The 23,953-nt window shown below is 48.3% G+C and overlaps 1 protein-coding gene across 3 annotated transcripts in view; it reads left to right on the top strand.

Moving 5' to 3' along the window:
* The first annotated feature begins 1,386 nt into the window (after nucleotides 1-1,386).
* The window catches only part of adamts17 (ADAM metallopeptidase with thrombospondin type 1 motif, 17), a 435,095-nt gene continuing 412,528 nt past the window's right edge, over nucleotides 1,387-23,953 (top strand). For 2 of the 3 annotated variants that reach the window (XM_063065786.1, XM_063065787.1), the window contains exons 1-3: nucleotides 1,387-1,510; nucleotides 4,795-5,063; nucleotides 9,828-9,984. In XM_063065786.1, the coding sequence (XP_062921856.1) occupies nucleotides 1,447-1,510; nucleotides 4,795-5,063; nucleotides 9,828-9,984 (490 nt within the window). In that variant the 5' untranslated portion in view covers nucleotides 1,387-1,446. Of the gene's footprint in view, nucleotides 1,511-4,794; nucleotides 5,064-9,827; nucleotides 9,985-10,182; nucleotides 10,208-23,953 lie in introns of those variants that run through there. The other variant, XM_063065788.1, reaches the window with a different exon arrangement.

Genomic DNA, 23,953 nt, shown 5'->3' with positions numbered 1-23,953 from the left:
GCTGTAATTGCTGCCAAAGGTGCATCTACTAAACGTTGACTTGAAGGAGACAAATACTTGTGCAGTCAATTCCTTTGTGTTTTATATTTGTAATTAACTTGTTCACTTTGTAGAGATCTGTTTTCACTTTGACACAAAAGTTTTTGCTGAAGTGTCAAATAAGCCAGATTAAATCCAGTGTGATTCACTGTGGTAAAACAATAAAACATGAAAACTTCCAAAGGGATGAATACTTTTTATAGGTCCTTACGGACCTTGGTGAGAACTTTCTCCAGAGAAGCCGGCGGAGGTACTGTCAGCAGAGGATAAGAAAATGATGACTGAGGGTCGCCAAGGAGGGGAGCAAAGTAAATTATTGTGGAATGAAAGGAATAAAACAGTGAATGAGTGTTGGGAGAGACATTAGAGTGAAGGGAAGGGTGAGGGTGAAATCGGACACGAGAAGAAAAACAAAACGCAAAGGAAAGTTCGTCGACGCAACTGGATTCCGAGCAAATAGTTGGAAACCATATTGAAAGATACGTCCGTGATCTTGTTAAAACCTTGCACCGTTTACCACTTTTTCTTGCTCGAGGCGTGGGGTTGTGGTCCTAAAGTGGGCTCTGCCTCTTCTCAAATGCCCCGACTTGACGTGATCAACGCCTCAGAGCCAGTCTGGAGACTGAAGCGTGACTCCCGGCACCAGCTGCCCTACCGCTAACCCGTTTCAGTGTTTATAGAGCTCTGGCGAAATTAAAAACAGATTTGTAATGCCCCAGCGATGCGGGCGTGCTTGCAGCCTTGTACAGAAGTTTTTTTTAAAAATAAGAAAATCCATGCGCCCGCACCTGTGATGTAGAGCGAGTGAGCAAGTCTGGGTGGCTCACAGGGTCCACTCTGCTGGTATCGGACACACAGAACAAGTGTCAAACGCAGACCTGGGGTCAGACTGCCCGCGCCGGGTACTTCGGAGGGTGAGTTCGGGCTTCAAATGAAGGCGGTCCCATTCTAGACAAATTACCCCTGACCCTGCGACAACTCCCTACCCCCGATGTCCTCGTTGACCACCCTTGACCTCTGGAGCTCACTGACACCCGGCCGTCCCTGACCGACACAACAGGCTGACCAAGCCTCCGCTGACCACACGGTAACTGATGGTAAACAGCGGGCGTCTGGGGGCGGTTCCGTCAGCCGACCTGGAGGGACCTGCGGCCGCCGGATCCGCCCCGCCCGTCACCGACGGCCATGGGAGCCAATCAGATCGCAATATTCTGCCCACGTTGTCTCAGGCTCGGCCAATGGAGCGGCACGAATCCTGGCGGGGCCAAGTGAGGCGGGGCCAGGGAGGACCAATGGGCGTGTCCTGAGTGAGGTCCGGGTTGAGGTGCGACCAATGGGCGGGGCCGGCGGGGCGCCGAGGGTTTGGAGCGTCCGCAAGGAGCTGCTTCCATTGTCGGCGGCCGGACGATGGGTCCCTGCTCGCTGTCGCGCCTGGCGCTGGCCGTCTTCCTGCTGCACTGCTCGGGCCCAGGTACCGCTCTGGCCGCCAGGGCTCCCGGTCAGATCCCGCCTCGTCTACTCCTGCCCGCCAGCTCCGCATTTTACATCCCTCCGGTTCCCCCTGCGCCTCGGTTCACTCACTCACTGACTGACTGACTGTTCTCCCCCCCCCCTCCGGTTCACTCACTGACTGACTGTTCCCCCCCCCTCCGGTTCACTCACTGACTGACTGTCCCCCCCACCTCCGGTTCACTCACTGACTGACTGTTTCCCCCCCACCCGTTCACTCACTCACTGACTGACTGTCTCCCCCCCCCACCTCCGGTTCACTCACTGACTGACTGTTCCCCCCACCCTCCGGTTCACTCACTGACTGACTGTTCCCCCCCCCGTTCACTCACTCACTGACTGACTGTCTCCCCCCCCCCACCTCCGGTTCACTCACTGACTGACTGTTCCCCCCCCCCTCCGGTTCACTCACTGACTGACTGTTCCCCCCCCCTCCGGTTCACTCACTGACTGATTGTCTCCCCCCCACCCTCCGGTTCACTCACTGACTGACTGTCCCCCCCCTCCGGTTCACTCACTGACTGACTGTCCCCCCCCCTCCGGTTCACTCACTGACTGACTGTTCCCCCCCCCCTCCGGTTCACTCACTGACTGACTGTCTCCCCCCCCCCCTCCGGTTCACTCACTGACTGACTGTTCTCCCCCCCCCCTCCGGTTCACTCACTGACTGACTGTTCTCCCCCCCCCCTCCGGTTCACTCACTGACTGACTGTTCTCCCCCCCCCCTCCGGTTCACTCACTCACTGACTGTTCCCCCCCTCCGGTTCACTCACTGACTGACTGTCTCCCCCCCCCCTCCGGTTCACTCACTGACTGACTGTCTCCCCCCCCCCCCACCTCCGGTTCACTCACTGACTGACTGTCTCTCCCCCCCCTCCGGTTCACTCACTGATTGACTGTTCCCCCCCCTCCGGTTCACTCACTGACTGTTCTCCCCCCCCCTCCGGTTCACTCACTGACTGACTGTTCCCCCCCCCACCTCCGGTTCACTCACTGACTGACTGTTCCCCCCCCCTCCGGTTCACTCACTCACTGACTGTCCCCCCCCCCTCCGGTTCACTCACTCACTGACTGTCCCCCCCTCCGGTTCACTCACTGACTGACTGTCCCCCCTCCCTCCGATTCACTCACTGACTGACTGTTCCCCCCCCCCCTCCGGTTCACTCACTGACTGTCCCCCCCCCTCCGGTTCACTCACTGACTGTCCCCCCCCCTCCGGTTCACTCACTGACTGTCCCCCCCCTCCGGTTCACTCACTGACTGTCCCCCCTCCCTCCGGTTCACTCACTGACTGACTGTCCCCCCTCCCTCCGGTTCACTCACTGACTGACTGTCCCCCCGCCCTCCGGTTCACTCACTGACTGACTGTCCCCCGCCCTCCGGTTCACTCACTGACTGACTGTCTCCCCACCCCCTCCGGTTCACTGACTGTCACCCCCCCTCCGGTTCACTGACTGACTGTCCCCCCCCTTCCGGTCACTCACTGACTGGCTGTCCCCCCCCCCAGTTCACTCACTGACTTGACTGACTGTCTCCCCCCCCCACCCAGTTCACTCACTGACTGTCTCCCCCCCCCCACCCAGTTCACTCACTGACTGTCTCCCCCCCCACCCAGTTCACTCACTGACTGTCTCTCCTCCTCCCCTCCAGTTCACTCACTGACTGTCTCTCCTCCCCACCCCCCCCCGGTTCACTCACTAACTGTCTTCCCCCCGCCCCCCCCCTCCGGTTCACTCACTCACTGACTGTCTCCCGCCCCCCCCTCCGGTTCATTCACTGACTGTCTTCCCCCCCGCCCCCCCTCCGATTCACTCACTCACTGACTATCTCCCGCTCCCCTCCGGTTCACTCACTCACTGACTGTCTCCCGCCGCCCCCCCCCTCCGGTTCACTCACTGACTGTCTCCCGACCCCCCCTCCGGTTCACTCACTGACTGTCTCCCGCCCCCCCTCCGGTTCACTCACTGACTGACTCTCTCTCTCCCCCCCCCCCCCGTTCACTCACTGACTGTCTCTCTCCCCCCCCCCCCCGGTTCACTCACTGACTAACTGTCTCCCCGCTCTCCGGTTCACTCACTTACTGACTGTTTCTCCCCCCCCCCTCCGGTTCACTCACTCACTGACTGTCCCCCCCCTCCTGTTCACTCACTGACTGTCTCTCTCTCCCCCCCCCCCCCCGGTTCACTCACTGACTAACTGTCTCCCCGCTCTCCGGTTCACTCACTTACTGACTGTTTCTCCCCCCCCCCTCCGGTTCACTCACTCACTGACTGTCCCCCCCCCTCCTGTTCACTCACTGACTGTCCCCCCCCCCTCCGGTTTCACTCACTCACTGACTTCCTCCCTCCGATTCACTCACTCACTGACTGGTTTCCCCCATCCCTCCGGTTCACTCACTGACTGTCCCCCCCTCCGGTTCACTCACTGACTGTCTCTCTCCCCCTCCCCCACCCCGCGGTTCACTGACTGACTGTCCCCCCCCGGTTCACTCACTGACTGCCCCCCCTCCGGTTCACTCACTCACTCACTGACTCACTGACTGACTGTCTCTCTCTCTCCCCCCCCCCCGGTTCACTCACTCACTGACTGTTTCCCCCCCCCTCCGGTTCACTCACTCACTCACTGACTGCCCCCCCGGTTCACTCACTCACTGACTGCCCCCCCGGTTCACTCACTCACTGACTGTCCCCCCCACCCTCCGGTTCACTCACTCACTGACTGCCCCCCCCCGGTTCACTCACTCACTGACTGTCCCCCCCACCCTCCGGTTCACTCAGTCAGTGACTGTTCCCCCCCTTCCGGTTCACTCACTCACTCACTGTTTCCCCCCCTCCGGTTCACTCACTCACTGACTGTCTCTCTCCCCCCCCCCTCCGGTTCACTCATTCACTGACTGTTTCCCCCCCCCTCCGGTTCACTCACTCACTGACTGTTTCCTCCCCCCCCCGTTCACTCACTCACTCACTGACTGTTCCCTCCCCTCCGGTTCACTCACTCACTGACTGTTCCCCCCCCCCGGGTCACTCACCCCTCCCACTCTCCCCCCCCGGGTCACTCTCCCCCCCTCGGTCACTCTCCCCCCACTCTCCCCCCCCCCCCCCGGGTCACTCACTCCCCCTGTCCCCCCCTCCCACCGGGTCACTCACTCCTTCCCGTCCCCCGTCCGCCCAGGTCACTCCTCCCCCCCCGCCGTTGTTTGTTCTCTCCCCGGCACCTTGTAACTTGCCCCTGTTGCTCTCCCTGCAGCGGCCGCCGAGCTGACCATTCCACGGAGCCTGGGCACCGGGGCAGGAGCGGGCCGGACCGGGGAGCACCTCCAGCTGGCGCTGCCGGCCTGGGGCACCGAGCTGGTGCTGTCGCTGAGGCGCGGGCTTCGCTTCTTGGCGCCGGCTTTCACCGTGGAGGAGCGGGGCCGAGGTATCGGCCGTCTCCCCACCGAGCACCATTGCTTCTACAGCGGCCACGTCCGCCACCGCCACCGCTCTTTCGCCTCCCTAAGCACCTGCCAGGGATTGGTAATGGTCCTTCGCACCTTCTGTCGCAACTCGTTCGGCCCATCCTGACTCTGCATGCTGCTGGGAGCGGTCCCAATGTTCTCGTCATGTAGACAGTCGCTACGCGGGCTAGAAGGGCAGTTACCCTGGGTAAAGGCGAAGGCTTGGGAGTAGTTTCGGGATGACTGAGTTCAGGTGTGCGTCCTGTAACGGGGTGCTGTGACATAACGGAGCAGACAAGGATACCGGTCCCTGAATGCGAGTTATTCGGGGGTAAAAACCGTCGCATAGATTCCCGAATACTGATTCCAACTCCAGTTGAAAGGTGGTTGCGACTTTACCTAATACAGGATGCCTGACAGAGAAACGCTCACATTATTGGTAGTCGATTGATTGCTTACTTTCAGAAAATAAATAAAACGACAGATGTAATCTGAAACAATAACAGAAACTCAATTTGTCAAACAGCTTCTGTGTAGAGTTTCGGATTGGGGACCCCTTTCTCTGAGCCCACTTGTTTCGCGTTAATTTCAGTTGCTTTGAGGAATCGGCCGAAGTTTGCAGGTTTGACAGATGCGGACTCCCCGTCTTCACCTGCGTTGACAGCGTGCGTCAGGGACGGGGAATACCCCGGGCTTTGCCTCTGCTCCAACGTGTCTCCAGCGACGCCCACTCTCAGCTGCATGGGTCCGGAGTGCGCTGTCGGGTTGGTGGGGAAGGCAGTGCAATACAATATGTATACTCTGCTGCGTTAGTGTTGCGACCTCAGAGACGAACATCTCTTGCCCATGAACAGATGTTTTGTTCAGAGGTCGCTGGAGGTCGCGGCGCAGTTTGCATTTGTTTTGGTCCCGTTCTCTGTGCGGTTCTGGCTTTGAAGCTCTGTAATAGAAGACTAGCCCTGGATTTTTTTAGAAGGCGAATTAATTAGCATTTTTCGGAAGTACAACTGTATTTTCGTTTTTGTATCTCCCCCGAGCTACACATACCACACTCGGTTTATGTAAAGTTAAGTGTTATGACATTTCTGCACTAATTGCAGTGAAAAGTCGGGATGCCGTCACTTTTGCAGAGTGATGGTGATTGCAAACAAAACTTTGGGAACTGGAAGACGAAACTTGAGAATATTCTGATTCGTGCAAAGGCTTCCTTGTTGCATTATTATTAGGCATTTGAGGACAGAGGCGTTTGAAATTAGAGTCTTCAAATACTAACCCGAGTGTTTTTAATTTTAAAACTAATTCAAGATGACATGTACAGTAAATACATCAGCACAAATCCGTTTTTACATTCATCATCAAGCTAAGACTCAGCCCTCCGTGGCCTGTGGTAACAGGTTCCTAACCTGTGGATCCTCTCTTACCCCCATTCCACCCCCACAATAACCTTTGCAATGGTTGCCGGGAGCTTTAGTGCACAACTAAAGATTAGATTAGATTAGGTTCAACTTTATTGTCATTGTGCCGAGTACGGATACAAAGCCAAAGAAATGCAGTTAGCATCTGACTAGAAATGCAAAGAATAGTGTTATTTACAAAATAACTGTGAATAAAAAGTAAGTGCTACAGCACACACATATAAAAGTACTGAGACAGTACAATATGGGTGCAATAGTGCTTAGCGCCGTGATATGAGGTTCAGCAGGGTCACAGTCTCAGGAAAGAAGCTCTTCCTGTGCCTGCTGGTGCAGGAGCGGAGTCTCTTGTAGCGCCTACTGGATGGGAGGAGAGTAAAAAGTCCATGGTTAGGGTGAGATGCATCCTTGATAATGCTTTTCGCCCTGCCCAGGCAGCGTTTATGGTAGATGTTCTCAATGGTGGGTAACTGAGTGCTGATAACCTGCTGGGCAGTTTTCAGCACACGCTGGAGTGCATTGTAGTCTGATACGGGACAATTGCCATACCACACTGAGATGCAGTTGGTGAGTATGCTCTCAATGGTACAGCGGTAAAAGTCCATCAGTATCCTGGGACACAGGTGAGCTTTCTTGATACTCCGCAGGAAATAAAGGCGCTGTTGTGCCTTTTTGATCAGGATGGAGGAGTTCAGGGACCAGGTGACATTCTCGGAGACGTGGACACCAAGGAATTTGAAGCTTGATACATGCTCCACTACAACTGATGTAGATAGGGATGTGAATGTGGCTCCTAGCATGCCTGAAGTCCACAATGATCTCCTTGGTCTTCTGGGTGTTAAGGGCCAGGTTGTTGTCGGCACACCACGCTGCCAGGTGCTGGATTTTGTCTCTGTAGGCTGTCTCGTCATCCCCTCTGATCAGGTCAACCACCGTGGTGTCGTCTACGAACTTGATTATGGAGTTAGAACCATGTACAGGAACGCAGTCATAGGTGAAAAGGGAGTACAGAAGAGGGCTCAGCACACAGCCTTGAGGCACGGCGGTGTTCAGGGTGAGACTGGAGGAGGAGAGGTTGTCTAACTTAACTGATTGGGGTCTGTTAGTCAGAAAGTCCAAGGTCCAATTGCAGAGGGATGAGCTGATATCAAGCTGGCGAAGTTTGGCGTTCAGCTTGGTGGGGATCACAGTACTGGATGCTGAACTAAAGTCAGTGAACAGCATTCCGACGTAAGAGTTGGGGCTGTTCAGGTGGGTCAGGGCAGAGTGAAGTGCCGTGGAGATGGCGTCCTATGTTGATCTGTTGGTGTGAAAGGCAAATTGATGGGGGTCCACGGTAGTGGGCAGACAGAATTTCAGATGTGATAGGACAACAACGTAAACATGAGAAAGTCTGCAGAGGCCGGAAATCCGAAGCTACACACACAAAATGCTGGAGGAACTCAGCTGGTCAGGTAGCATCCACGGATTTGGATAGGTGGTCAACATTTCCAGCCGGGTCCCTTCTCCAGGACTGAGAAGGTAGGGGGAAGATGCCAGAGTCAAAAGGTTGGTTGGGGGGGAGGGAGGCTAGCTGGAAAGTGGGTGAAGCCAGGAGGGTGGGAAAGGTCAAGGGCTGGAGAGGAGGGAATCTGGGAGAGGAAAGTGGACCATAGGAGGTGGGGACCCAAGGGAAGTGATAGGCAGGTGAGAAGAGGTAAAAGGCCAGAGTGAGGAGGAGTCTGGAGGGATTTTTTTTAACCAGAAGAAGTCTCTATTCATGCCATCAAGTTGGAGGTTAACCAGACTGAGTACAAGGTGTTGCTCCTCCTCCCTGAGGGTGGCCTTCAGGCTACCCCATCTGTGATTTTCACCGAGTTGATGAGAATTGATGTTTGGTCTTGGTATGTATACTTGGAACAATTGTAGACCATGATTTACTAGGAGAGTTAACTTGATCATAATCTCTCTGGATTGTATTAACTTTAACTGGGAAGCCCAGAGTCCATAACCTGGATGAGGAAGTGGAGGGATGGGTTAGAAAATTTGCTGATGACACAAAGGTTGGGGGTGTTGTGGATAGTGTGGAGGGCTGTCAGAGGTTACAGCGGGACATTGATAGGATGCAAAACTGGGCTGAGTAGTGGCGGATGGAGTTCAACCCGGATAAGTGTGAGGTGGGTCATTTTGGTAGGTCAAATATGGTAGCAAAATATAGTATTAATGTGGAGGATTTTGGGGTTCGAGTCCATCGGACACTCAAAGCCACTGTGCAGGTGGACTCTGTGGTCAAGAAAGCATACGGTACATTGGCTGCCTTCAATTGTGGGATTGAGTTCAGGAGCCGAGTGGTAATGTTGCAGCTATATAGGACCCTGGTCAGACCCCACTTGGAGTACTGTGCTCAGTTCTGGTCGTCTCACAGTAGGAAGGATGTGGAAACCATAGAAAGAGTTTTAAGGTGCTTGGAAGTAGGTACAGAGGAGATGTCAGGGGTAAGTTTTTTTACACAAAGTGGTGAGTGCATGGAATGGGCTGCTGTCGACAGTGGTGGAGGTGAATACGATAGGGTCTTTTAAGAGACTCCTGGACAGGTACATGGAGCACAAAAAAATAGAGGGCTATGGGTAACCCGGGGTAATTTCTAAGGTAAGGACATGTTTGGCACAGCTTTGTGAGCCAAAGGGCCTGTATCGTGCTGTAGGTTTTCCATGTTTCTATAATCTTTTCCCATATTCACTTAACTTTTACTGTGACTGTTGAGACTTGTATTATAAGTCTCAACAGTAACAGTATGGGCAGCTTGGTGGTTAGCACAACACTTTACCATTGATTTGAGTTCAATTTTGTGTGCTCTGGTTTCCTCCCACAGTCCAACGACATGCTGGTTGGTAGGTTAATTGGTCATTGTCAATTGTCCTGTTATTAGGATTAAAGCAATAGTTATGTGGCGGCATGGCTGGGAGGGACCATATCGAGGTGATGTCTCAGTAGATAAATTATCACCTTCTCATTGGTTGCATCAGAGGTCAGGGACTAGTCGGACTTAGTCTGGCCCTCTACATTGTGCCAGAAATAACAAATCTGCATTTATATAGCATATTTAACATAGTAAAATGTCTTGCAGCTTCTCTGCAGCTTTAATAGAACATTTCACGCACAACTAGCAAGCAAAGTGGTGTTTGAAAGAGGGGTTAAAATGTAAGGTTTCTTAGTTTGAGAGGCATTGTTAAGTTCCAGTGCCATAGGGCAAATTGAATAAAAGCGATATGCACTGCATATTTTTATGTGAATTCTTCTATATTTTTCTCTGTATTGAGGACCTCCACTAGGAATTTTTTGGTCATGACCCTTTTTAATGCAGGAATTGGCAGAATCATAATTGGTACAGGAATTGGAGAAACTGTGCTGGCATTTTCCTAATTGGTGAGCAGTTTTTTTTCTACTTTTAGTTGGGATATATCCAGATCGGTGATGATCTACTGTCAATTGAACCTGTAAACAAAATCAACTCCTCGTTCAGTGGAGAAGTTCATCGGATCTACAGGCACAGACGGTCCCTCGCATCCAAAAAGAATCACATCTCTGATTTCTGCAAGGTGATCAAAGGTAATTCTTTTGTAAAGATGTTCAGAAGATAGCGTGCATGTTAATGGCTGGACTGTAATTATATTTTATAAATCAATTAATTGTGGTCAGTATCATCTTGTAAACCCTTGAGCAAATTTCTAGAAAGTATCTCAGAAAAAGTTGCTCTGAAGTTTTTCTCTTATTTTCTTATGAAAAAGGAGGAAGTGATTTGGCCTGTTCGGTTACAGCAAAGATGAATCCTGTAAGTTCCATTCTGCCTGTTAATTCCCTGTAACCCATCCTCTCTCTCGCATGCCCATCAGCTCTACCCTTTCCTCCCTTACTTCCCACATCCCACTTTGACAAGGGAAAATTCACAATGGCAACTAACTTAACAAATAGCGTATCTTTGAAATGTGGCATGAATCCAGAGCACATACATTGGTAGAATGTGCGCACTTTACATTGTCCAGATTTGAACCTGTATTGCTGGAATTATCATTAGTGAATGTGCTTGGATTTTTCCCATGTCATTTCTGCTGGTGTATAGCAGGAATATAGTGAGTTGGTGACTTGGAATTTTCTCATGGTGTGACAATTGGTACTATTTTATTAAAAAGAGAGAAGATGGATTTCTAGTTATTGTGCCCTGGAGAAAACCAGATTCTTAGACGCTGATTCTTAGTGCTAACAAAGTAGAAATGGGAAATCATATCTGGGTTACAAGTAACATTGCAATCTGTGTAAAAGTTGAAGTTAAGTACAGAAAAGTTTGGAAAAATTTTAGGCAGCATCTGTTGGCAGAAAAACAACTCATGAGTTATTGAATGTTGATGGTGTGTGGAATTAAGCATTGCTATGATGACAGCTTTCATGTTGCTTAAGGCTGAATAAATTGTGTTAGAAGACTGGAGGTTATGTGATCTCTGAAATTGAATTCCTGCACCAAGATTTTCAAGGCTATAGGTTATATTGCAGATGCCCCATGCCATAGGCAGCTAAGGAACACTTCACCCCAAATACTGACTCAAGTTGTGCAATCATGCCATATCCAGGCAGGCAACTGTACAGCATTGGGAGGAAGTAGCTCCATGATGAGCCTTGCCTTCATGCGTGCTTGAAAGCACCCTGGATTTTTCAGTGGATATGTTAATTTCTCTGTTTCTCCAAGGGATCCTCTTCAGTCAAATTGACTCATACTATGAGGTGCTAAGAACTGATAGCATGCACTGGTGTCATGCCAATAGCAGCAGCGTGCCAGCTGTGGTTCTCCAGAACTTACTGGGGCCGTATTTACAGGACAGGTGCAGCACTGTCATGTGTCTAACCAACGTGCAACATCGGGTATTGTTTCAGGATAGCGGTGAGGGTTATGCTGCTCCCTCTTCGGTTCCATGTGTGAAAATGGAGGTTGCTAGGTAATCATTATTGTCTGAGACAGTGTAGGGTGCCAGCTCCTGTTGTGTTGTCAGGGTGGGCTGGTGGGGAGGCCATGTACAAGTCACCATTTCAAGTCATGGTCAGATGTTTGTTGAAGAAAAAATTCTCCCTGATCTGTCTCTGCAGATTATGGTTTACTTTTGGTATATCATTTTAGAAGGCTCTTTGGCCTGTCTTGCCCGTGCTAGTCAAGCCTCCCCCAAACAACTCTGCCCAAACAAATCACATCTTCTAGCACTGGCTCAGGGCACTTTAAGCACATATAAATATGACGAGGGAGTCTGTCTACTGGCCCATGTAAATAATTGTCTATTTTGTGTTTCATTTTACAATGGCTGGATGTTCATAGATAGGATGTTTATATATACTGTTTGACAGGAACTACAAAATTTGTTTAGTTTGAGTTATTTCAAATATTAGCTGCTAAAATGACATCCAACTGTACTTTGTAAAATAGATTGGACAACAGTGATTAGCTAACTTGGTAGTTTATCTTAAGACCTGTTGTGCTGCATGTATTACTCTGTGAGTGACTAACCGTTACAATCTTTTTTCCTGGGATGTGACCCCGACTCAGTACTCAAAACTTGTGCTTGTATGGGAGTATCGCATTAGGGAAAGATGTTCAAATTAAGTAGCAGAGAGCATGTAGACAGGACTGCAGAGAATATTTAAGAAGGTCCTGCTTGGACTTGGGCCTGAGTTACAGGGAGGATGGGCAGGCGAGGACTTTCTTCCTAGATAAATAGTTAGGAATATTAGTTCTATTGTAGAGGTGCATAAAGTTGAGTGGAATTGATAATGTGAATGCAGTCTCCTTCCCAGGGAAGGAGAACTAAAAACTAAAGGGCATATGTTTTAAGATGAGAGCACTGAGATTTAATGGGAACTGAGGGACAACTTTTCACCCAGGGAGGTGTCAAGTATATGGACTAAGCTGCCAGAGGAAGCAGTTGAGTATTGACAACATTTAAAATGTACTTGAACAGGTACATGGGTAAGAAAGCTTGAAAGGAATATGGGCCTTGTATTAGTGATAAAATCTTCCTTGGCTGCTTTGAAGTGGTTTAGTGTTTCATAAGGGAAGTTCTGGTATGTATTATTTATCAGGAGTATGGGGATTGTGAAGGTTTGAGAGTAGCTCGGTAATCTAAGTAAGGATATTGTCTGACCGTTGGATTTGTGTTGCCGTAATGCCATCATGTCAGCAGTGACATAACAGGTGAAAGGGAAATCCCCCAGGTATTCCCTAATTAAGAGCTGGAATGTCAGTCAGTTTCATAAACCATCCAAAGTCATTGTCTGAGGTACATGCAGTTGCTGTCTGGCCCATGAAAAAGAATGAGAGGTCCATGTGGTCTCTAAAATGATGCACAAGACAAAAACCTGTTGCAATCCAAAAACAGTAGCAACAGATGGACAGCCAGCTGTTTCAGATGAGCAACCCAGAGAACTTGATGGATAGAGCAACTCATGAGCATTTTGGCAGTTTTTTTTGCTGTTAGACTTGGTTGCTTGTGATAATGAAAGGATTGTATAACCATCTCTTTAATCCTTCTAGTGAAATATTAATCTTTTTTCCTCCATCTGCTTCAAAAGTGATTGCAGCATTTGATTTTTTTTTTCTGTGGCAGAAATGAGGACATCTCATTAACAGGAGGACTCAACTGGAGAGTTGGTCAGCTGGAGCATTAGCTCTTGTGTTCACTAATTGCCACACTTGATGGGCAAGGAATATTTTTGAATGGTATAAAGTTTAATAGTGCTTCAAACAAAGGCAAAAGCTTGCATTGGGACTGATACCTGGTCTGGAGGGATCAGAGTATTGCACAAATCGAGTGTCCGACAGCACAATCCGAAGTATTGCAGGTAGCTCAGTATACAAAACTCAGACAATCTGTTTCCTTGTCACTGAAGGAAATCAAATTTCAAGTCCATTAATCTGTGGAGATAAATTATTTCTCCTCTGTAGTTGGAGTAGAGTTTGCAGCTTTATCAGTATTTCATCCTGCAGTATGTGATCTTGATGGCATGCCACATACACTTGTACTATGGCAGAATATTCTGTTCTACAACTAACTGATTTTCTAATTTAGGCCTGCTGACTAATTCGCATTGGGAAATCCTTTGGGACTTGGGATGACTTTCATCCTCTGGTTTTGAGTTTGGAGGTAACTGATGAAGGTTGGAACTACAGATTTCTGTATCATTAAGACCTGTTGGGTGGTTTTTGAGCTGTTGTGCTCCTTCTGCTATTTATGCCAGGCTTCTGATGCATGAACTTGAGGTACTCAATTGCAACCTGAATGCTTTGGGCCAAGGAAATGCAGGAATCGGTGAGGGTATTACATTTCAGGGATATTTTGAGCTTGTCTTTTGAATCTTTTTCTCTGTCCACTTGATCTCTCCTGGCAGAACTGGGAGTAGACCCCATTTTTCAGGAATGTTGCGGCAGGTGAACAAATGACGTGACCTGCCTGATAGACTTGGCTGAGTGTAACTGATGCAACACACATCAAAGTTGCTGGTGAACGCAGCAGGCCAGGCAGCATCTCTAGGAAGAGGTACAGTTGACGTTTTGGGCCAAGACCCTTTGTCAGGACTACCTGAAAGAAGAGCTAGTAAGAGATTTGGAAGTGGGAGGGGGAGATCCAAAAAGATAGGAGAAGACAGGAGGGGGAGGGATGGAGCCAAGAGCTGGACAGGTGATAGGCAAAGGGGATATGAGAGGATCATGGGACGGGAGGTCCGGGGAGAAAGACAAGGGGGGAGGGGTGGAAACCCAGAGGATGGGCAAAGGGTATAGTCAGAGGGACAGAGGGAGAAAAAGGAGAGAGAGAAAAAGAATGTGTGTATAGAAATAAATAACAGATGGGGTACGAGGGGGAGGTGGGGCATTAGCGGAAGTTTGAGAAGTCAATGTTCATGCCATCAGGTTGGAGGCTACCCAGACAGGATATAAGGTGTTGTTCCTCCAACCTGAGTGCGGCTGTCATCTTTACAGTAGAGGAGGCCGTGGGTAGACATATCAGAATGGGAATGGGACATGGAATTAAAACGTGTGGCCACTGGGAGATCCTGCTTTCTCTGGCAGACAGAGCGTAGGTGTTCAGCAAAACGATCTCCCAGTCTGCGTCGGGTCTCGCCAATATATAGAAGGCCACATCAGGAGCACCGGACGCAGTATATCACCCCAGCCGACTCACAGGTGAAGTGTCGGCCAATATATAGAAGGCCATATTGGGAGCACTGGACGCAGTATATCACGCCAATATATAGAAGGCCACATAAGCGGAACAAGTGCTACACATGCCCTTACACTTCCCCCCCTTACCACCACTCAGGGCCCCAGACAGTCCTTCCAGGTGAAGCGACACTTCACCTGTGAGTCAGCTGGGGTAATATATTTCGTCCGGTGCTCCCGATGTGGCCATCTATATATTGGCGAGACCCGACGCAGACTGCGAGATCATTTCGCTGAACACCTACGCTCTGTCTGCCAGAGAAAGCAGGATCTCCCAGTGGCCACACATTTTAATTCGAAGTCCCATTCCCATTCTGATATGTCTATCCACGACCTCCTCTACTGTAAAGATGAAGCCACACCCAGGTTGGAGGAACAACACCTTATATTTCGTCTGGGTAGCCTCCAACCTGATGGCATGAACATTGACTTCTCAAACTTCCGCTAATGCCCCGCCTCCCCCTCGTACCCCATCTGTTGTTTATTTATAAACACACATTCTTTGTCTCTCTCTGTCTCTCCTTTTTCTCCCTCTGTCCCTCTGACTATACCCCTTGCCCATCCTCTGGGTTTTTTCCCCCTCCCCCTTTTCTTTTTCCCTGGGCCTCCCGTCCCATGATCCTCTCATATCCCTTTTGCCAATCAACTGTCCAGCTCTTGGCTCCATCCCTCCCCCTCCTGTCTTCTCCCATCATTTTGGATCTCCCGCTCCCCCTCCCAAATCTCTTACTAGCTCTTCTTTCAGTTAGTCCTGATGAAGGGTCTTGGCCCGAATCGTCAACTGTACCTCTTCCTAGAGATGCTGCCTGGCCTGCTGCGTTCACCAGCAACTTTGATGTGTGTTGCTTGAATTTCCAGCATCTGCAGAATTCCTTGTGTTTGAGTGTAACTGATGCCTTGATGCTGCCCATATTGACCTTGAAGAGTTCATTGATTGGTTTGCTTATTCTGTCAGTGAATTCGGAGGATTTTGCAGAGACACTATTGGTGTATCATTCCTAAACCTTGAGGTGCCTGCTGTAAGTTAGAAGTGTATAATTACTGCAGGAGAAGGCATCTGTCCCTCTGAGCTTCCTCTGTTTTAATCAAGATCACAGTTGATCTTCTATTCCCATATTCCCTGGTTCCTTTTAGTATCCAGAAATTTTAATGAAGTCGGAGATGGTCTCCAAAGTCCTCCAGTGTAGAGAATTCCAAAAGCTCACCACTCTGAGTGAAGAAAGTTTTCTCTATCCAAGTCCTGTCCCTTTTTCTCAAGTCCTTAGTCAGGCCCTTTTTAAGAATACTAAAAGTTTCAATGAGACTTTCCATTCTTCTAAGTTCTCAAAATTCAAAGTAAATTTATTATCAAAATAATTGTCACCATACACCATCCTGAGATTCATTTTCTTGCAAGAGAATTTATGAAAAGCTATTAAAAAAGACTGACAAATAGCCAATCCTCAAAAGAGTTGTCCAAATAATAAAAAAATATAGAGTTGTAGAGTCCTTGAAAGTGAGTCTATAGGTTGTGGATGGTTATAGTGTAATAACTCTTCCTGAACCTGATGGTATTGGACTTGAGGCTCCTGTACCTCCTGCCTTGATTGTAGTAGCAAGAGGAGTGACTATCCTGGATGATGGGGGTCTTTGATAGTGAATGCTGCTTTCGTGTGGCAGTGTTCCTAGTGATGGGCAGGGCTTTGCCTGTGATAGACTTGGGTTGTATCCACCACTTTTTGTAGGCTATCCAGTCTTGAACATTGCTGCTTCCTTACCAGGCCCTGATGCAACCAGTCAGGATACTCTCCACTGTGCATCTATAGAAGTCTGTCAAAATTTTAAATGATGTACCAATTCCACACAAACTTCCACACATGTTGTGTCTTTGATGGCACTTGCATGCTGGTCCCAGGACAGATCCTCTAGTATGGTAATGCCAAGAATTTAAAGTTCTAAGGAATTTAAAATTCTACAGAACACAGTTCCAATCTATCTCTCCATCCTATGCTTCAGGGCAAGTTATCCTTAGCAAGAATGTGTTGAGTACAGCTTAAAATCACGAGAGAATTGAATTCCTTCCACATGGTGAGGAAAGGAGTATGTGAACAAGTTTATAAGATGGAGCAGGTCCATTTCCTGTCTAATTCCTGTTACCATATCTCTTGCTGCTGTTTTGCCGAATGTCTCTTGTTAGAGACCTTAAATGAAAAGCGGGCCCCATGTAATAAACCTGCTGGTATAAGCCACAGACTGGTCTGCTTGGCTTGATGAAATGCAGCTGCTGAGATTGATAACTGGGATTCGATTGCTTCTGCCCACACCCATGGGAGAATTTGAAATGGTATACTGTCGATTGACAGTGTGGTGCTGCAGCAGAGGCCTGGAGATTGTGTTCATGTTCGACCCTAGAAAGCTGTGAAAATTAGCGTCAATTAATGTGACATGAGCCACACGTAATCACAGTGAGAACTGCTGGGAAGTAAGACTGTTGGGTCCGGTTGTTTTTCTTGATTCTTAATGATGCCACTTGTGTATCAAGAAATGAGTGTTAGTAAAACCTCACACTTGCCCAACAAGGAACAAAGTACACTGCTGTACCTCCCCTGGTTAACACTCTTTGCCCTGCTCAAAGACGTTGAGTGCTGATAACGAAGGGTTCAGCCACACAGTGCTCCATTCACTTGCAGCAGGAGCCCAATTGCCATGTCTGAAGGACCTGAAGATTTTTGCAAACATCTGCTTGGCCTTGATGCTTTGTATATGAATGTATTAACCTGATGGATAGATTAGTCTTTACAAATGTATAGACCAAAAAAAACACCCTGATAGTAGATTCTGAGTGCCAGACTGTATTTTTTGTATTTTTGTACACATTATGAATAAGCTTTATCCTTGAGGGCTGGGAGAAGAATAAACATCACCCCCCCCGCCCCTCTGCTTGCATGTGGGAAGGGTCCTCCGCACTTGTAGGTTACGGAGTGATCTCTGTGTGTTTGCCTGCATGCTGTGTAGATCTATCTTTAGTAAATCTTCCTTTACTGTGAGAAGGATTAATTGTAAACTGTCATGGTCCAATCACTGCCATTAACCCATCATGGAACCCATCATTTTTACCTCTGGTGGAGGTAAAAACCTATTCTTGTACAATTGCGGGAGCAGTTAGGAGAATTTAAGAATTTTGTGTCTGGATCTCATGCTGGAAGTGTTGAAAACTAGAGGTCAGAGGCTGAAACTGACATCAGGAGATGTGAGGGGTAAATGTTTCACCCAGAGATGTTGGTATCTACAGTGACCTGCCGGAGTACGTGCTGGAGTCAACAAGAGTAACAATATTTAAGAAGCTCGGATGGTATGTTGTCTCCCTGGTGCCAGGATCAGGAATGTCTTGGATCATGTCTGTGGCATTCTCAAGGACAAGGCTGAGCAGCCAGAAGTCTTGGTACATATTGGCACCAATGACATAGGTAGACGACAACTTATCAATCTTAACCTACTTAGAGGCCTATATATGTTTTTTTTTTACCTTTGCCGGTTTTTAACTCCACCCACAAAGATTCAACATTCTCTGACCCATGTGATCACTTTCTAAATATGTAATTCCATCTAATCGAGGCATGACTGCGCAGGTGCGTGGACGTCAGAGATTTAGACTGGCAGGAAGAATTTAAAAGGAGAGCATTTATTCTGCAGTGGTTTGATCGAGGCACAACTGCGCAGGTGCGTGGACGTCAGCAAGTTAGACCGGCGGGAAGAATTGAAAAAGAAGACAGCTTTATAGAGCGGGCATAGTGTAGAGTGAGTTAGAGTGGGAGGGCTTTGGCGATAACGGGTCGAGGTGAGGTAAGTTACTTGTGAAGAATAGGAAGTATGTCTGCAAGGGCAGTGTTCTGTACTGGGTGTCGGATGTGGGATGTCCAGGGAGGCTGGGAGTCTGTGGCCACCTCTGTGCCAGGTGCATTGAGCTGCAGCTCCTTAGGGACCAGGTTAGGGAAATGGAGATGCAGCTCGATGACCTTCGTTTGGTCAGGGAAAGTGAGGTGGTGATAGAGAGGAACTATAGGCAGGTAGTCACACCGGGGCCTCGGGAGGCAGATAAGTGGGTAACAGTCAGGAGAGGGAAGAACAAGAGTCAGATACTAGAGAGTACTCCTGTGGCTGTTCCCCTTAACAATAAGTACTCCTGTTTGAGTACTGTTGGCAGTTCGGCCTGCCTGGGGGAAGCAACAGTGGCCACGTCTCTGGCACAGTCTGACACTGTGGCTCAGAAGGGTAGGGAAAGGAAGAGGATGGAAGCAGTGACAGGGCACTCTATAGTTAGGGGGTCAGACAGGCGATTTTGAGGAAGCAGGAAAGAAACACAGAGGGTAGTTTATCTCCCAGGTGCCAGGGTCCGAGATGTTTCTGATAACGTCCACGATATCCTGAGGTGGTGGTACATATTGGTACCAATGACATAGGTAGGAAAAGGGAGGAGGTCCTGATGATAGACTACAGGGAGTTAGGAACGAAGCTGAGAAGCAGGACCACAAGTGTAGTAATATCGGGATTGCTGCCTGTGCCACGTGACAGTGAGTATAGGAGTAGTGAGGTGGAGGATAAATGTGTGGCTGAGAGATTGGAGCGGGGGCAGGGATTCAGATTTCTGGATCATTGGGACCTCTTTTGGGGTAGGTGTGACCTGTACAAGAAGGACAGGTTGCACTTGAATCTCAGGGGGACCAATATCCTGGCAGGGAGGTTTGCTAAGGCTATTGGGGAGAGTTTAAACTAGAATCGATGGGGATTGGGAACAGAACTGAAGAGATGGAGGAAGGAGTGTTTGGCTCACAAATAGAGGAAAGCTTATAGACAGTGCGAGAGGGAGGATAGGCAGGTGACAGAGGAGGGATGTGCTCAGTCTGATGGTTTGGGATATGTCTATTTTAATGCAAGGAGTATTATGAACAAAGCAGATGAGCTTATTGCGTGGATCAGTATTTGGAGATATGATGTTGTGGTCAGTACAGGGGCAGGAATGGCTACTTAGAGCGCCAGGCTTTAGATGTTTCAGAAAGGACGGGGTTGGGGGGGGCGGTGCAAAAGAGGTGGGGGTGTGGCACTGCTGATCAGAGTGTCACAGCTGCAGAAGAGGATGAAGTCAGGGAGGGATTGTCTACTGAGTCTCTGTGGGTGGAAGGTAGAAACAGGAAGGGGTCAATAACTCTACTGGGTGTTTTTTATAGATCACCCAATAGTAACAGGGACATCGAGGGGTAGAAAGGGAGACAGATTCTGGAACGGTGCAATAATAACAGGGTTGTCGTGATGGGAGATTTTAATTTCCCCAATATTGATCGGCATCTCCCTGGAGCAAGGGTTTAGATGGGGTGGAGTTAGGAAACCATTTAATTGGAGTAAGGGGAAATATGAAGCAATTGGGCAGGAACTTGGAAGTATAAATTGGGAGCAGGTGTTCTCGGGGAAATGTACGGCAGAAATGTTGCAAATGTTCAGGGGATATTTGTGTGGTGTTCTGCATAGGTACGTTCTCATGAGACGGAAAGGATGGTAGGATACGGGAACTGTAGTGTACTAATCTAGTCAAGAAGAGACGAAAAGCTTACAAAAGGTTAAAAAAAAACTGGGTAATGATAGAGATCTAGAAGATTAGAAGGCTAGCAGGAAGGAGCTTAAGAATGAAATTAGGAGAGCCAGAAGGTGCCATGAGAAGGCCCTGGAGCTTTTGGAAAGCATCAAGATGGATAAGTCACTGGGACCAGATGAGATATACCCCAGGCTACTCTGTGATGCAAGGGAGGATTGCTGAACCTCTGACGATGATCTTTGCATCATTAATGGGGACAGGAGAAGTTCCGGAGGATTGAAGGGTTGCAGATGTTGTTCCCTTGTTCAAGAAAGGGAGTAGAGATAGCCCAGGAAATTACAGACCAGAGAGTCTTACTTCAGTGTTTGGTAAGTTGATGGAGAAGGTCTTGAGAGGCAGGATTTATGAACATTTGCAGAGGCGTAATATGATCAGGAATAGTCAGCATGGCTTTGTGAAATGCACGTTGTGCCTTATGAGCCTGATTGAATTTTTTGAGGATGTGACTAAACACATTGATGAAGGTAGAGCAGTAGATGTAGTGTATATGGATTTCAGCCAGGCATTTGACAAGGTACCCCATGCAAGGCTTATTGAGAAAGTAAGGAGGCATGGAATCCAAGGGAACCTTGCTTTGTGGATCCAGAACTGACATGCACATAGAAGGCAAATAGTGGTTGTAGACGGGTCATATTCTGCATGAAGGTTGGTGATCAGTGGTGTGACTCAGGGATCTGTTTTGGGACCCTTTCTCTTTGTAATTTTTATAAATGACCTGGATGAGGAAGTGGTTAGTAAATTTGCTGATGATACAAAGGTTGGGGGTCTTGTGGATAATGTGGAGGCCTGTCAGAGGTTACAGTGGGACATCAGTAGTGTGCAAAACTGGGCTGAGAAATGGCAGATGGAGTTCAACCCAGATAAGTGTGAGGTGATTCATTTTGGTAGGTCAAATACGATGGCAGAATATAGTATTAATGGTAAGACTCTTGACAGTGTGAAGGATCAGAGGGATCTTGAGATCCGAGTCCATAGGACACTCAAAGCTGCCGCACAGGTTGACTCTAGTTAAGAAAGCATACGGTGCATTGGCCTTCATCAATCATGGGATTGAGTTTAAGAGCCAAGAGAATGTTACAGCTCTATAGGACCCTGGTCAGACCCCACTTGGAGTACTGAGGTCAGTTCTGGTCACCTCACTACAGGAAGGATGTGGATACTATAGAAAGGGTGCAGAGGAGATTTACAAGGATGTTGCCTGGATTGGGGAGCATGCCTTATGAGAATAGGTTGAGTGAACATAGCCTCTGACACATCTTCCTTCACTCCAAGGAGAAAAGGCCTTTTTCCAAGGCTGAAATGGCTAGCAGGAGAGGGCACATTTTTAAAGTGCTTGGAAGTAGGTACAGAGGAGATGTCAAGGGTAAGTTTTTTATGCAGAGAGTGGTGATGACGGTGATGTAGGCAGATACAATAGGGGTTTTCTTTAAGAGACTCTTGGATAGGTACATGGAGCTTAGAAAAGTAGAGGGTTATGGGTAACCCTGGTAATTTCTAAAATAAGTACATGTTTGGCACAGCATTTTGGGCTGAAGGGCCTGTATTGTGCTGTAGGTTTTCTATGTTCTATCGCCACTATGTTGAAGGGTAATAACTGGGATCCCAGGCACAGCGGCCTCCTTACTGAAAGATGGCATGATTAAAATGCCACGTCCACACACCAACTCCCTAAAGACCTGAAGTCAGGCTTCATTTTTGCAAGAGCAGTAGTAACAAGTCATTGTCATTGGTGCATCTTTGGAGGGTGAGGAAGAATTTGGGAGTGAAGGGTAGAAATGTAATTGGTCTCCTTACCAGGAAATACTCTTGGACCATGTTTAATCTTTCAGAAGCTGTAAGTGAAGAAGCTGCTGTGCATATGGAATTGCCTGGACTTCGCAATCTCGCAAAAGTTTCAGGGCCAGCTCGTGATGTCCAGCACATGCAGATTTTCTTTTGTTTAAAGTATTCCTTATCAGTTGTCGAGAAGTGAAAGGATATAAACATAGAAAGCCTACAGCACAATACAGGCCCTTTGGCCCACAATGCTGTGCCGAACATGTACTGATTTTAGAAATTACCTAGGGTTACCCATAGCCCTCTATATTTTTCTGAGCTCTATATACCTGTCCAGGAGTCTCTTAAAAGACCCTATCATATCTGCCTCCACCATAGTCGCCGGCAGCCCATTCCACGCACTCACCACTCTCTGCAGGGGAAAAAACTTACCCCTGACATCTCCTCTGTACCTACTTCCAATTACCTTAAAACTGTGCCCTCTCATGCTAACCATTTCAGCCCCGGGAAAAAGCTTCTGACTATCCACACAATCGATACCTCTCATCCTCCGTCGTTCTAAGGAGAAAAGGCTGAGTTCGCTCAACCTATTCTCATAAGGCATGCTCTCCAATCCAGGCAACATCCTTGTAAATCTCCTCTGCACCTTTTCTATAGTTTCCATATCCTTCCTGTAATGATGCGACCAGAACTGAGCATAGTACTCCAAGTGAGGTCTGACCTGGGTCCTATATAGCTGTAATGTTGTCTCAGCTCTTGAACTCAGTCCCGCGGTTGATGAAGGCTAATACACTGTATGCCTTCTTAATCACACAGTTAACCTGTCCAGCAGCTTTTCAGTGTCAATGTTATTGCCAATCCAAACTGATCAGGGTTTGCAAGTGAGGAAATCGAGGATCCAATTGCACAAGGAGGTATTGAAGCCAAGGTCTTGGAACTTTTTGTTTAGTTTTGAGGGGATGAGCTGTAGCTGATAAAGAGCACCTTGATGTATGCGTTTTTGCTGTCCAAATGTTCCAAGGTTGAGTGAAGAGTCAATGAGATGGCATCTGCTGCTAACCTGTTGCCTTACTGGGCAAATCGGAGCGGATCCAAGTTGCTTCTCAGGCAGGAGTTGATATGTTTCAACACAAACTCTCAAAACAGATCATCACTGTGGAAGTAAGCACTATTGGGCAGTAGCATTGAGCCAGGTTACCATGTTCCTTTGAGGCACTGGTATTATCAAAGCCTGCTTGAAGCAGATGGATACCTCAGACTGTTGAAGCGAGAGGTTAAAGATCTCATTGAACACTCCAGCCAGTTGACCACTGGTTTTTAAGGACTTGGCTAGATACCCCATCAGGGCTGGAGGCTTTTTGTGGGTTCATCCTCCTGAAGGCTGCTCGCATGCCTGAAATCACAGGACCATCAGAGGTTGATTGAGCTTGTGATGATTCCTCCATTTTTTGACAGTCAAAATGAGCATAGAAAGCATTGGGCTCACCTGGAAGCAAAGCCTTGTTGTCGCCCATGCGCTTGATTTAATTTTATAAGAGATGATAGTATCCAAGCCCTGTGACAACTGTTGAGCATCCTTCATTGATTCAAGTTTAGTCCGGAATTGCCACTTTGCTCGTGAGATACCTCTTCTGGGGTAGATATAACCTGTACAAAAGTGATGGGTTACCCCTGAACCTGAGGAGGACCAGTATTCTCACGGACAGGTTTGTTAGAGTTGTTGGGGAGGGTTAAACTAATTTGTCAGAGGGGTGGGAATTGGAATAATGTTCTCAGGATAGGGCGGATAGTAAAAAAGCAAAGGTAGTGTGCAATCAGACTGTCAGGAAGGGCAAGCAGATGAAAGGACAAAATTGCAGCCAGCAGGATGAGTATCAGTGCATTAGGGATGCAGAATCAAACAGGGTAGCAAATACAATACT

This window comes from Mobula hypostoma, chromosome 13 (genome assembly GCF_963921235.1).
Source record: "Mobula hypostoma chromosome 13, sMobHyp1.1, whole genome shotgun sequence".
Taxonomy (NCBI): domain Eukaryota; kingdom Metazoa; phylum Chordata; class Chondrichthyes; order Myliobatiformes; family Myliobatidae; genus Mobula; species Mobula hypostoma.
The sequence above is the reverse complement of the archived record's forward strand: the minus strand, read 5'-3'. Positions and strand labels throughout refer to the sequence as shown.